At 39.9% G+C, this 15,299-nt stretch overlaps 1 protein-coding gene across 4 annotated transcripts in view; it reads right to left on the bottom strand.

Moving 5' to 3' along the window:
• The window catches only part of robo3 (roundabout, axon guidance receptor, homolog 3 (Drosophila)), a 146,516-nt gene that overhangs the window by 41,972 nt on the left and 89,245 nt on the right, over nucleotides 1-15,299 (bottom strand). For 3 of the 4 annotated variants that reach the window (XM_047805052.1, XM_047805053.1, XM_047805054.1), the window contains exons 3-5: nucleotides 1,312-1,469; nucleotides 672-792; nucleotides 369-507 (exon numbers count right to left, since the gene is read on the bottom strand). In XM_047805052.1, the coding sequence (XP_047661008.1) occupies nucleotides 369-507; nucleotides 672-792; nucleotides 1,312-1,469 (418 nt within the window). Of the gene's footprint in view, nucleotides 1-368; nucleotides 508-671; nucleotides 793-1,213; nucleotides 1,244-1,311; nucleotides 1,470-15,299 lie in introns of those variants that run through there. The other variant, XM_047805055.1, reaches the window with a different exon arrangement.

Raw genomic sequence — 15,299 nt, 5'->3', positions numbered from 1 at the left:
ACATTCAATGTAATTCCTTATTTATTCCTTATTCCTTTATCCGAATGTGTTCCTAGGCTTTAGTAAAGTACTAAACAATATTGTTAACAATAGTGTTTAAAATAATTTGTTACAATTGTTTTATGTGTTTTTTGTGTGTTCCTTAACAGAAAGTCAAGTGTTAATAAAAATATTCAGGGTTCACACATCTTTTAAACTCATCGATGCTTGTTATTTATTCTTGTTAAGCTGTATGTGAAATCTAATTAATCAGTGGTTCAGCTCTTAAAACTGTACTGAGCTGTGTGTGGAGCCAACAGCAGCACCAAATAAACAGCAGTAATTCATTGGTGGAAAAAGTTTTATATGTGCGAATATTAGGGTCTCACCTGCCCCGGGGCAGCTCCCCCTCCTCCCTTCGCCAGCGGATAGTGGGCGCTGGATCTCCCTGAACCTCGCACTGAAAGTCTACAGTGTCATCAGTCAGGACCACCTGATTAATCGGTCTCCGCACAAACATGGGTCTCTCTGGATGACAAATGACGTTGAAAAACAAACAAAAAACTACCTTAAAAGCAGTGAAGCGAGAGAAACAGATAGTGTGTGAGAAACTAAAAGAGAATAAGTAAGAGCGAGAGAGCAAGAGAGCGAGAGAGAGAGAGAGAGAGAGAGAGAGAGAATTGTAAACTTACCAAACACTACTAGCTCAGCTGGATCGCTGTCCTTTTCTCCTACCATGTTGGTTCCTACACACACGTACATCCCTGCGTCACTCTTGCGGGTGTTCGAGATCATTAGCTTGCCTCCTCGGATCTGTGGAGCCACAGAACACTGCTCAGTCCTGCTGATCTATGGTCAGTTGTACTACTCGAATGACATCAAAATAATTTACTCTCCCACAGTAGCATTTTTATATCAGTATTCTAATGGCCAATAATGCAAAATTCTATTTTTTCCCTGTGCACAGATGCAAAAAAAATTGTCCTACATTCATAGAGCAGCACAGTGCACTACTGTCAACAGAGCAAGTTTATTATGCCTGTATAAAGACTAACACAGCTCTTTATGTGATGAAATGCCTAAATCTGAGCAAGCTACCATTAATGCATTCGAAATGCACTGCCAAACCCCATTTAGATAAAGCTGCCAGCATGCAGGTTTATGTGCTAGGCGTATCCGTGTGGGTCTCTACAACAGAGAACAGAAACAGGCGGAAGAGCAATAAGGCACTCACATTTGATACGGTCATGGGATGAGTGGAGTGGATGAAAGGGCTGCAAGGGAGGGGAAAAAAAAAAACAGACGAGGAGGATGTTAGAAAATCAGACTTACAGTGATCCTCTCGTCTTTGTCATTGACTTTTACGTTATTCCTTTTCCAGGAGATGGTGGGCTCAGGATGACCGCGTGGGGGAATACACTCCATTACGGCCGGCTCTCCTGCAGCTACAACTACATCGCTCGGGGTCTGTCGGAAATCGTCCCGCAAAACTGCAAGACAGAGAGGCATGAAGTTGGAGAGAGTTAAAGAGGGCAGAATCAAGTTCAACTCGGTGAATATTAAAATCAAAACAAGAGGAAATTGTTCGAAAATAAAATAACAGTGAATTGTTACTCACAATGTACAGACACAATAATAACTTACCTCTTATAAACATGAGATTGAATGTGCAAACAGCCACATCGGCAAATATAAAGAGGTGTGCAAACTTATTCACTCAAGTATTTTTTAGTACGTTCCATTGCATCAGTATTTATTTATCCTGCCTTATTGAGCTGTTCTACACAATATTTATCTTTACTCTGTCCTTCACATTCTGGACATTTCTGTTTGTGTGACTGATTATGTAGCTGGTCCTTCTCTCTCTCTCTCTCTCTCTCTCTCTCTCTCTCTCTCTCTCTCTCTCTCTCTCTCTCTCTCTCTCTCTTTCTCTATCCCTCATTTCTTTTTTGCTGTTTCTTTATTCCTGGCCCCATGAATTACATAGTTCCTTTTCACACCAAAACAAATAGGAACTATTTATTTTATTTCCTGAGCACAAACATCCTGAATGCTGGTATAAGCACAAATGCATAGCTAACCCAAATCATTTTGCAGAAACCGCAGATTCACAACACACACACACACACACACACACACACACACACACACACACACACACACACACACACACACACACACACACTAAACAATATTAATATGACTAGCTGAAATCCCTTCGATCGGCCTAAGCGCATCTTCAGGGCAGATGCCATCACCTAGGCTCTCAATCAGCATTTCAATTCGATTGCTATTTATCAGATTCTTCAGCAGCACCTATTCCATCCCTTTAATCTGAGCCATGCTATCTCTCCATTCCTGCTCTCCCTTCAATCGCTATTTTGGCCTGCATATTTTCCATCAGCCCATGCCCCTAAGCCAGCAAGGATTGCGAGCAGATAGACTTTCTGTAGAGGAGTGGGTTTTTTCGATATTGTACTGGACTTGGTCCAAAATAACACATCACTGGCTTCACTTCAAACAAAGAAGCCACTATATAGACACACACAGTTGCATTTTATATGGCACCAGTAGCTTATGTGCAATAATTATGCACAATTATTTGAAACCACTGACTTGCATTAAGAAAAGTACATTCACTTGAATCTCACGTCTAATTCAAACCTAAATGCAGCACTTACTTCCACTAATAAAGTCAGGATTAAAATGTGTGACCATTACACGCCAACAATAAATGCCTCAGGATGAGACCGGTCTTATTAAAGCTGTTGTTCTGCAGAATGCTGCAATTCAGTTTCAGTGAAAAAGTAACTCCATACATTTTCTTTACGCTTTTGAAACAAACATGTTTGGCAAAGTCTAGTCCTAGTGTTTAAAAAAATTCACAAAAATTTCAAAAAAAGTTTCACAAAAATGAATCTCACAAATCTGTATTTATAAATAATTCATTTATCTTAATATAATAACTAGAGATTCTAACTGTTGCTAAAAAAAAAGATATACAAATGGTGTGCTATATTTGCAGAGTGATAATATGACTAATATATAAAATCAAACAATCTATGAATTGTCACTGTAAAGTGCAGACAACATGAATTTAGAGTAATTGATTATTAGGGGAAAAAAAACTGGTAATAATCTAATCCATGAAATATGCAGAGCTGGAAAACAAAGAATCTGAGAAAAAGGGAAACAAGAAGGCTTGGACTTAATGACCAGAACGCATAATAAGACTTTGCAACTAGATAAAGGCACAAAAGGAATTAAACAGACAGATAAATCATGGCTGAACTGAGAACAGACGAGTTCAATCGAGCAACTTCTCAATCAGAAACATGGGGTGAAAACAAGACTCAAAAGCAAAACATGAAAGCAACTCTTCTTGAGCTTTGAGCTCTACCTGTCACACTGTCACTGACACTGTCATACTCAGGGCATTACATTAAAGTGTATTTGTATAAAATATATCATCATCATCATCATCATCATCATCATCATCATCATGGGCACAGTGGCTTAGTGGTCAGCATGTTTGCCAACAGCTCTGGGTTGGGGGTTTTATTCCTGCCTTCACCTTGTGTGTGTGTGTGTGTGTGTGTGTGTGTGTGTGTGTGTGTGTGTGTGTGTGTGTGTGTGTGTGTGTGTGTGTGTATGTGTGCATGACTGTGTGTAGTTTGCATGCTCTCCCTGAGCTTTGAGAGTGTCTCCAACTACTCTGGTTTCCTCCCCCAGTCCAAACACATGTATTGTAGGCTGATTGGCATCTCTTAATTGTGTGTGTGTGTGTGTATGTGCGCGCAAGTGTGCACTTTGACAGATTGGCACCCTGCCCCTCTCTTGTGCCCCGAGTCCCCTGGGATAAGCTCCAGTCTCCCTGTGGCCCAGTGTAGGATAAGTGGTACAGAAAATGGATGGATATCATCATATTGCCCAGTTCTAATTAGGCTTTCATTGTAAGCTTTTAATTCTTCTCTCAGTTTGGGAAGATATTTTGAAATTAGTGTTTATGGTAACGATTCCTGCACTACTGCTGTGGTTTATAGAAAATTGGACAAAAATCACTGCCATATTCCATTTCACTCTTTTAAGCTGTGTTGTACATGATGTCCTGTTCACATTAAACAAGCAACAGCAGTTGGTGCTCATGATGATTAAAATGATTGTCAAAATGAAAGCCGCATCAGGGTCAGTCAGGTTGAGTTTATCTCTCAAAGTAGCAGAACTCAGCGTAGGAGTGAAAAGCAGACTGGGTCAGTGGTGCTTCTTTCTACTGAGTGGACCTGCCTTATACACATCTGTGAATACCTGCTTTGTTTTTAAACCACCGTAAATGCAGTGTCAGTAGATTATTTGATATGATAACTTTTGATCAGAAGAATTACTTCTCAATTTGAAGAAGATTCAAATGATCAAACTGCACCGAGTTAAAATGTATAATGTATAATGACAAATAAAATGAATAAAGCTTGGGGTAGTGTCTGTATTTTGAATTTGCTAAAATGGCTTTCATTCAGGTTCTCCGGTTCCTTTCCGCCAGCCAGAAACATGCTAGTCTGTGTATTAGCTACTGCAGATTGTGCACATAACAACACACTGTCTGTGTCCCCTCATGTGAAAAAACCTCCGAACTGTATTTATTACAAACTAACCCTACCATGTTTTCACAAGGTTATCTACTTATCCCAAAGCTCTTATAGACTTTATTAAAAAGATTACGAGTTTACATAACTGTTCTACATGTAATAGCAGTCTGAAGGCATCAGAACAGGTTGTATGTAATTACCTAAATTACAGGGCTGCATACATGTTATGCAAATGGATTAAAAAACACACCATACAACTTACAGCATATGCAGTGTTTCAGTGATCGGGAGAAGTACAGGTTTAAAAACAAAGACCTTATGTCCTGACACATACTCATTGTACTGAGAATCCATCACGGACAGGATAATTAGTCGTATAGTGGCAGCCATTAATAGGTTGTAAAGATTCTGTGTCTGACTACTATTCTGTGCGTAATTGAAATAAATGGGCACCTATGCAACGTGTGTGTGTGAGAGTGTGATTGCATGAGTGTGAGTGTGTGTGTGGGTGTGTATGTGCCCACTTCTGGGGAGAATGTATTGTCATTAGGCCTGAATCACAAAGCTAATGTCGCTACAATGTCACCCCGGTAGAGCGAGAGAGAGATAAATGAAGCGTCTTTTCTTGCCGGTGTGTGTCTGTGAGCGACTGCATTCTAATGAAGAAGCTGCATAAAAGAAAGTATGGATTTTAATGCTAACCCTTGGGGCGTCCCCTCTTTTCATGTCTGATGGATAAGCGTTAGGCTCTGCTACATTTCCTCCATCACTTTAAATGTCAGAAAAGCATAGCGTCGCTGCCGGTATGAATATACATAAGTGGTCCAGAGCACAAAAGGCCTCGTGGGTGATAGATGACAGTCTTGGCTTGAGAAATGTGACTGTAATTCCAATGTCATCTGATAACAAATTTTCTCTACCTTAAAAAGACACCCTCAGAGCCTGGCAGAATGCATTAATCCTGAAATTCACTACACAGTATACTATAACTTTTCAAGGCAACTTAACCACGTTCAACTTGCACTTTTCTGCTATCTAGCAAAATCATAAAGAATCAAATGAATGGTATGAAGCAGTGTCTAGAAAATCAAACAAGAATCCGTGGTAAATCATTCACAGGAGTTTAACATAACACAGGTCATAATAACACCCTCCGGTGTTTATAACACCTTATAATCACACCCTCCAGTGTCACCCAAAACAGTATGGGTTCCCCTTTGAGTCTGGTTCTAAGGTTTCTTCCTCTTCCATCTAATGGAGTTTTTTACAAATCCAAAATGATTAGATTGTGTATTAAGAAAGCTCTGAATAAAATAACACGGACCCACAACACTGGTGTTTTGCAACAGACATATTACCAATGCTCTATTCAACCATGCATACTTCAGTTGTCAACACCGTGAACATCTTCAACTGGTTTACGTAAATACTATGTAATTACATTTACTTTACTCCACATCATCCAATCTAGTAATTACAAATTTAAATGAAATGAAGTTTACTATATGCAAAGAAATTTTTTTTGGTAATCAGAATTTTTTTTGGAAACTATATGTAAATTTTTTTCATAAATCTGACTGACCACATGTCCCTTTTTTCAGTGTGTATAAAGATGACTCAGCAAATTGAACCACAACTTACAGGCTTCAATTACAAACACATGTAATAAAACTTATTAAACATGTTCCTTATTAATGACAAAGAGAGAAAACATATTCAAATCCATAAATTAAGACAAATACTGTCCGACAAAAATTCTGTCGACGATGCAGTTGCTGAGCTGCATTATTAGAAAAATTAGTGCATACAGCACTCTTCCATCATTTGTTTAATTATTGTTTGCATTTTTTTTTTTTTGCTACAGAGTGTTGCGGACTAAATGTGGACTGGAACTGAATGCTAGTGTAATTTACAGGTGTTTTATCAGTATAGGCACATGAGGAAAGAGAAAATCAATGTTACTGGAACTTTCGTAAATCTAAAAAAGTTTCAGTAACATTGATTAATTTTTTTAGCTTGCCCTAAACAAAATTTAAACATGACTTCATAATAAGATTAATAAATGAGGCCCATCGTTTGGGCACCAACCTATTAGAGTGCACTGCAGAATTAGAGGTTAAAAAATTCTACAACATTCTTTGACACTTCATTACAATAAATGATATACTCCATAGTCAGTGCATTAAATAGTAAAGAGTTCAGGTTTCAAACATACGGACAGACATGTTGTCCCGTGCTTCAATTTCATGTTAATACCCAATGAAACATAATACATGAGCTGGACTTGCCAGAGAGAAGACATGTTTGGATCTGCTAATGATTAAAACTGTAAACTAAGCCTCTTCATGGATTTTGGTCTTGAGTACTGTTATGGACAAGAGACGGTGGGATTTTTCTGAACTGGGTCTGGGCCGGGTCAGTCCCATCTGCCTTCGCCAACACACAAACACACACACTCCCTGGAGCTTGATTAGGATATGCCAATTACCCATAAAGCCCTGGGGGAGCAGGATTAAGTTTGTGACCCTCACCCTTCGAGTGCCAGCCTCGAGGGAACTGCCCTCTCTTTCACTGTCTATCTGTCTGTCTCTCTGGCTCTCTGTCCACAATAGAGGCAGTGTAATCCTATCCGTGAGCACTGCGGTCCACTTCAATTACCCCTCCTCCATCAGGCGTGGCTGCATTCTGATGGGCATCGCTAATAAATCCCTCGACTCGCAACCTTTCCCCTCTCGCAAAATCAATTCCTCATCCCCAAACCTTCATTCATTTTTAAGTTGGAGCCTCGGCAGTGCGAGAAATGTCTAAAGCCTCGTCGTCAAGGCCCATTGCATTAACCTAGCTGCTCTGCCTGTATCATAATGAGTCTATTTGTCTGACTGAGTCAGAGGCAGAAGAAAAGATTTCTAAAAATCAATATGGAGGAGTGCAGACAGGCACATGTGAAGACTTCTTTAGCAATGTGCCGCTATGGATGGTTTGCATTTCAGAGATCTCCCTTAAGGCGTGCTCTCTCAGCCAAAGATCAGACCTGAGGTGTGTGCTCTCTGCCCTCTGTCTAAAACCCTAACGATCTTACTATAATAGCTTAGTGATAACTTTTGACAGTGTGAGGTCTTATCGTGTGAGCTAAAACTCGGATTAAAAAACAAAACATGTGTCCGTCTGGTGTATTTATCTTTTAATTAAACAGTTTAGGATGTATGATCAAGCATAGTGCCAATTTTGTCTCTCTTCCAGTGGCAAAACATGTCGAACTCATGAATAAATATATCCAAGAAGAAATGTGATGATGAATTGCTCTGTTGCTCAGAAAAGAGGTTTATGTTTCACCTCCTGTTGCTGGCATTTGAGCTGGTCTTCTGGCAATCTGTCCTTTTCCATCTCAAGCTTGTATGACTCGAACCACCATACACAGACACAACCGAGAGACACAACCGTTTCATCAAGGCAGATAATATACAAAATTTGTATCTAAATGAATGCTTTATTTTCTAAATTCTAGTCATGAAACTGGTAAAGCGTCATGATTCATCAAGAGTGTAGCTTCATTTCACTGCTCTGCTCGATATTAAATATCTTCAGCATTCCTTTGTGGTGAGAATTGAATTTGGAGTGCACATAGAGCTGAGTCATCAACTCTAATTGTCTGACATGGTCAGTGATGATGGCTTCCCTTTTGTGTTAAATGATAAAAAAACGAATTACGCTGCACAATTCACTGATCTCACGTCCGAATTTTCCTGTTAACGGAGTCAAACTGTATTTTTTGTGTTTTTATTTCGGTTCCACTGTGGCTAGTGACAACCTCCCCCACGACCCGGGACATTATGAGCAGTCAAAATGCCACCTTTGTTCAGTGATGGATGTGAACAGGTGGTAAATGTTTAAAAGGAAAGAATCTAATGGTGCGTTGATCAATAGAGCCAATAATCACATGAGTATGTGGACATATGGAGAGCTCAAGGCATGGCTGTTGGCCACTCAACCCTCTCCTCTGTTCCCCCCCCCAAAAAAGGGGATGTGTTTGTCCTGTGGCATCTGGACACCTGCTTAAATCATACCAACCCCCTCTTTACACCACCATCTTTTACCCTGGGGTCCTATTTACCATAATTATCAATCCATTAATCTAGGGTCATTTCTCATTTGTTATCTTATCACACTGATCTTTACTTTGGATACCTGTGAGCCCTGACTATATCTGTAGCACCCAAACTTCAGATCAAACTTTGTGTAACCAAAAAAAAAGAGAGAAGAGTTCAGTAAAGAACAAACACTTTTAAACATACACGAGTCAAAAAAAAGACAACTTAGAGAGCTACTATTATGACATGTATTTTAGATAAAAGATAAAAAAAGACAGCGATTTGGAGTGTTTCCTTTCAAGCTGTCACTGTTTCGTTCCTTTCTTTCTCTTAACGTCGAGAAAACTTCTCTTGTGTCGTCGACACAATTACTGCGGCTCTCAGGAAGCCGTGTCTTATATAAGGCTGTCGCTGCCCCACATCAAAGGGACATCTCAATATCCTCCCTCTCCAAACAGCCAGGCGAGATTAGACGTCACATCTCCCCCGCCATCACTTATGTGAGAAAACACACTGCGAAACGCCTCTTAGCTGCTGGAACGCCAGGCAAAGTGACAATCGGTGGAAGATTTAGTTGGAAAAGAAGCTAAAGTTGGACAGAAGAAACTTAGCAAAGAGAGAAACTACTGGGTAATTCATAACAAGCTTTAAAACCAACCAAGTAATCTTATAGCACCACCATGACAGTGTGATTCCCAGTTCTTATTTTTTTTAGAAGAGTTTTCAGTAAATGGTTATAAATAGGCTCTTTATGATCAGCACTAAGGCCATCCTTAAAAATATTTTGGTTTGCAGTAACAGTAAAAAAAAAAAAAAAAAAGGGTCGGTAGGTAGGTCTATTTTTTATTTTTTTTTCCAAGTTTCAATGTAAAAAAAAGTAACATTTTGGTGATGGTGATTACGTAGGTATGACTTTAAACAAATTAGCATATCGTGATAGCATATTGTCACTGACTGGGTCTTCAACCCGTGCCTTCGTGCGCATCATAGCAAACCTTATTTTGATGCTGGACAGTTTTTCCAGAACTTCGTGCCAAGTTAAAGCGGTGACAAGCTGTTTTAATGAATTTTTTAGATGTATTATGGTGCCCGAACCCGTTAATATTATATTGCTTTTGTATTAGTTGTTTGAAGAGTAAAGGTCGGTCTTAACGTAAATTTAAACCGGCAAATCGGTCGGACTTAAAGCAAAAAAAAAAAAATTGAGTCGGTCCTAAATTGACAGGGTCCGTCAGGTTACGTCAAACAAGAATATTTTTAAGGATGGCCTAATGTGTGATCAGCATTCAAACCTATCTGGTCAACCAACCAATCAATGTGATGTGCAAAGTGGTGGACTGTTATGAAGCTGAATGATTTCCAAGCAAATTATTTCCTTATTATGTATTTACAGCAAATTACCTACATATACATGTTTGGTTTATAAAATACAGACACTTTGTACCTTTCATCCATTTCCACTTATTTTTAATGTTATGGAACGTCCATGAAAAAAATTAATTTCTAACATTAGAAACATTTGTTTTTTCCATCTATTTTGTCTTAAAATATAAATAAAATAATATAAAAGAATATAAAATATACGTGTGTTTGTTCAGTGTTTCTGTTTTTCTATTTTCTGTTTATTTCAGATTTTGCATGTACACCTCAGTACAAAAGTCAACTGTTTAACTTTTCAACTCTGTATGTGCAAGTAAACACTCTTTATAATTATACCCTGGCTCTGAGACTCCTAATTCTTTATTTATCTTAGTCGATGGGGAAACTGCAGTGTTTAATCATCCAGAATGTCAAACGGTTTTGTCTGGACAAACAATATGAAAAAAAAAAACCCAAAAACACTATAAGTGATGTCACGTGTGAAGTAAACCTAATGATGTGTACTTTGTTGTATTTTAAATTCTGAGTATTTGATTGATTTGAAGTACATTTGTAGGAGAATTCTAACTGTTTTTACTGAACCCCTCCCTCTTTCTTCTTCTCTTCTGGGATGAATTAGTCTTTCTCCTTGTGCTGTGTTGGGACACTGTTATAGCCCGTGCTGACAGGAGCAAAACCTGGTGTTGAGCACAGCTGTCATAAAGCATGGAGCCCTTGGGCCAGGCTGTGCTACTAACTGGAGGGGATGTGTGTGTGTGTGTGTGTGTGTGTGTGTGTGTGTGTGTGTGTGTGTGTGTGTGTGTGTGTGTGTGTGTGTGTGTGTGTGTGTGTGTGTGAGTGAGTGGTAGCGTGTGTGTATGTGTAATGGGGGAAGGGGGCATAAAGGAGGCTGCTTGATAGTAAAAGGCACGTGTAACCCGGACATCTGCCCACCTCACCATACACCACCCCCACCAGCTACCCAGCTAAATGACCCCCCCCCACACACACACCCATACACATACATACATACATACAAAGAGAGAGAGAGAGAGAGAGAGAGAGAGAGAGAGAGAGAGAGAGAGAGAGAGAGAGAGAGGGGTGCACCCCTTGACGATTCATCATTTCAATCCCCGATAGGATCAAAGAGGCCTCTCAGGGTGTGATGAGGCTGGTGCAGGACCCCCACGCTCCATATTGCCTTGGGGATGGTGGACCCAAAGCCTCTGCAGACGCATATGCGTATGTTTTGTTTCCCCCGTTTGTCAAGGCATTAGAGTGTGAGTGTTTGTCGAGGTGCTCATTTGGAAGCTGTCTATGTCGCTTAGCTATCACCTGAGTCCTTTTAGGAGACCACAGCTGGGAATATCTCTCACTCTCTCTCCCTGTTGCCAGCTCACTTGCTCGCTCACTCACTTTCCCTCCACAGTTTAGTTTCTGCTTTTTTTCATGCAGCTTCCCCCTTCTACTGCTGACTGATGAAAAACATCTGTGTACATTGTTGTGGTGACTGAGCATGAAAAATCATTTCCACTGTCAAGGAAAAGTGTTGTGACTTGACCTAATGAAGCTTGTCAGCAGATGACAACACAGCTACACAAAAAAACTAACTGATACCATGTCAACTTTAGAATTTGCCCTATACTTGTTGTTTTTTTGTAAAACCACACACAGACACACACACACACACACACACACACACACACACACACACACACACACACACACACACACACACTGAATACATTTAAAAATGTTAATAAAAAAGCAGTCAAGCTTAAATTGTACCAGTGTGTGTGATGTTATTGCATGGTTTGTGGTTTTGGTTACAGACGTTGATTTTATGACCAAACGGCTATAAAACGGCTGAGGCAGCAGCCTGTGTGCACAGAAATAACGAGTAATATTTCACTGGTTTACAAGCCCAAAACATCTCTTCTAGCACGAGGCCACACCAAACAGATATGGATGCAGTTAATGGAAAGATGGAAAGATAGACGAGACGGGTTGTCAAGGTGCGTCGTTTCAAAGCTCTTAAGAGTGTCTAAACGCGCTGCTGCTCCCCTGCTACGGAGCCCCTACAGCATACGCACGGTCGTGTCAGGCCGACAAATTGATGTAATAAATGCAGGTGCTTTATGGCAAGGTCGCATGTGCTGCACTGGAGGTGGCTCTCATTAAGCAGGAGGGGAGACGAGTGGGGGAGAAATCCAAAGATCTGGAAGAGAGAAAAGGGAGGATGGGATTTGAGAGAAGAGTCCAACTGGCACTGGGGTCCAACGGCAGGCAAAGAGCCAAATGGGTGACTGTGACCTGTAACCCAATCACTGAAAATCACTGAGCCACTTCCTGAGGCATAGCGCAATCTTATTTAAACATGAGAGTATAATGTTAGTGAAAGAGAAAGAGAGATTAGTGTCTTCTGTTATTAAGCTGTGAGTTTTAAACATACAAACTTGAGTCCTATTAAAAATAAAGTATTCTTTGATTGGATATGATTACATATTGTGGGTTATTGTCTCCTGGCGCTTGCATGGGTTTCCTTCAGGCTCTCCAGTTTCTTGCCGTGTCCTATATAATGTTGTAGGTGATTTAGGTACACTAAATTGCTTACTGCTGTAAATAAGGATGTGTGTTGTGCCCTGCAATTGACTGGCATGTTGCTTAGGGTGTGTCCCTGCTAGATACTATGACCAGGGCCCAGGATAAAGCCGTTTCTGACAAAGAATGAATAAAATCTGTCTTTATTTAATAGTCAAAGAATTTGGATCAAAATGTTTTTGTGTTTAAAACAATTCTATACTTTTATCATGGAAACCTTGTAAGCTTACTTGATTCTGACATTTGTGTGAACGTTTCATTAATAGAGTTGATCTGGGAATTAAATGTACCTCTAACAAACTGATTTCTAGACAAAATTTTGCAGAAAGCATTACTGTTGTTATTGGATGTTAAATAAGCATTTTCCATGGTAGGGTTTATTCGCGATATCTTTGCAAATGACAGCAAGACTAAGACGTTGTTGTGTCATATTCTTAGGTTAGAACATTGTGTACCGAGAAAAGAAATAGCACAGAGATCATTAAAAGGAATACATTTAAGTGGAAGTGCAAGTGGAGACTTTTGGGACATTTTAGAAGAGATAATAAATTCTATATATATTATCCTATCCTATACTGTGGGCTATTACGCACCAGAACATTACCATCTAAGGTTTTTTTTTAATATGCAAGCGCTTGATATATTTCTTGAACAAACTCCTTAATATGCACTTTTACTAGAACATGGCAGCAAGTATTGCTTTGCTCAGTCTGTCTTGTAATCAGACCGGTGTCATATATAAGTCACTTCAGTAGGGGTGAAACACACACACACACACACACACACACACACACACACACACACACACACACACACACACACACACACACACACACACACACACACACACATATACCTCAAGCCTCTGTGCTGGGCCAGTAATCTACTTGTGTGTAGAGCTCAGATCTCTGTAGAGTTCAGGAGAGAGAGGTTAATCCTCACACCTTCTCTTGCATACGAGCCACACACTAGATCTGGGTGACAACATCATCTCAATTTCTTGATCTTTTTTTAATAAAATATATAAATCTTTTTCTTTATTGTGATCCTAGGCTTAGGGAATTCAAATTCAACATACTTTAGATCTTCCTGTATAACTTACACAACAATGGCAAATGCATTAAAAGCCACTTCCTATAGCTCACTAGCTGTTCATGTGTTATTATGCTACCACTATTAGCTACCACTGTACAGCCTAATCAAGGAAGTTTTCCAGCTAACCTGTTCATGCAGACAGCACATTATCTGTTAGCTTTCATTTCATCTCTGCACTTGCTTATAACTGTATAGTTTGTTCATTCCAGAAGAGAGTGGAATACTGCACTGAGTTCTGCATTAAAGTGTAGGTCCTAAATGTATTTGTGGATAATATACAATGCAGTACAATGCATAAAATCATGCAGATAAGAGCTTCAGGTAACGTTCACATCAAATAACTGAAAGGAGGCAAAAATTCAGCAAGATTTCACTGACTCTGACCAACACATTGCTTGTAGTTGGGGCTGTACCTGCTGACCCTCTGAGATTTTCACACACAACAGTCTCTAGAGTTTACACAGAATGGTGCAAAAAGTATCCAAATAAGCAGCAGTTCTACATCCTGAACTACGGGGATGATGGGCTATAAGAGCAAAAGAGCACATTGGTTTAACGTTCTGTCAGCCAGAACAAGGAGTGAGGTACCTTAAGTACCATTCACTCACTCACACACACACACACACACACACACACACACACACACACACACACACACACACACACACACACACACACACACAAAATGTGTTCCATACAATATTCATCTTGAATTAGACCCACTTACTTATTCCGAACTCCTGCTTAACTAAATTCATCTCCCAGAATTCCTCTGGCATCCTGTGTCAGCTTGGTTACTGTGCCAACTGTTTTCCTTGTGATGGAATTTGAATACTGACCCCAAAGGTAAAATGTCTGTTTCACACAACCAACCTTTATCTCACAGGCTGCAGCAGATCATTAGAAATTCAAGCTGTCTGACAATAGTTACTTACTTTAGCTTAACTTGAGGGCCAAAAAGTCTGCTTCTGCATAAATAATCTGAGTAAATATATTCTCTGTAATCGACAGTGACAAGCTTCACATTTTCTAGTCTTTGAAGAAGGTAGACACGTCGATTAAAATGTCTGTGAGTAAACTTTGCTCTGTCTCCCTAGCTGTATTGTAAATAGGCTCAAAGATCTCAAAGTCCCAGTACTACTTCAAAAGACTGGTTCGGGGAGATGCGGATTGCTGTATTGGCGGTCAACTGTCTAGAGCAAACAAAGACACACACACACACACACACGCACACACACACACACACACACACACACACACACACACACACACACACACACACACACACACACACACACACTTCAGTTGTTTTTAGCCATGCAAGAACTGATTTTCTGAACAATAAATACTAAACAGAAGGCTGACCTATTAACGGCTGAGTAAAAACAAATGTGGCAATGATAATGGAAACAGGGCGGAAAGAAAGATGCTGGTTTTATGACAAAGAAAAGAGAAGCCCCAAAACCCCCCAAAACGTTGCTCTTTTTGCGTGCAGATACAAAAAAAAAACACTAAGTCCATTAGTGAAGCGGTCTAATCCAACGTGTGTGGCGCTCGTGGTGGGTGTAACGGAGACACCGTCTGTGAGCGAAAG

Source organism: Tachysurus fulvidraco, chromosome 20 (genome assembly GCF_022655615.1).
Source record: "Tachysurus fulvidraco isolate hzauxx_2018 chromosome 20, HZAU_PFXX_2.0, whole genome shotgun sequence".
Taxonomy (NCBI): Eukaryota; Metazoa; Chordata; class Actinopteri; order Siluriformes; family Bagridae; genus Tachysurus; species Tachysurus fulvidraco.
This window is presented reverse-complemented; position numbering and strand designations above follow the sequence as displayed.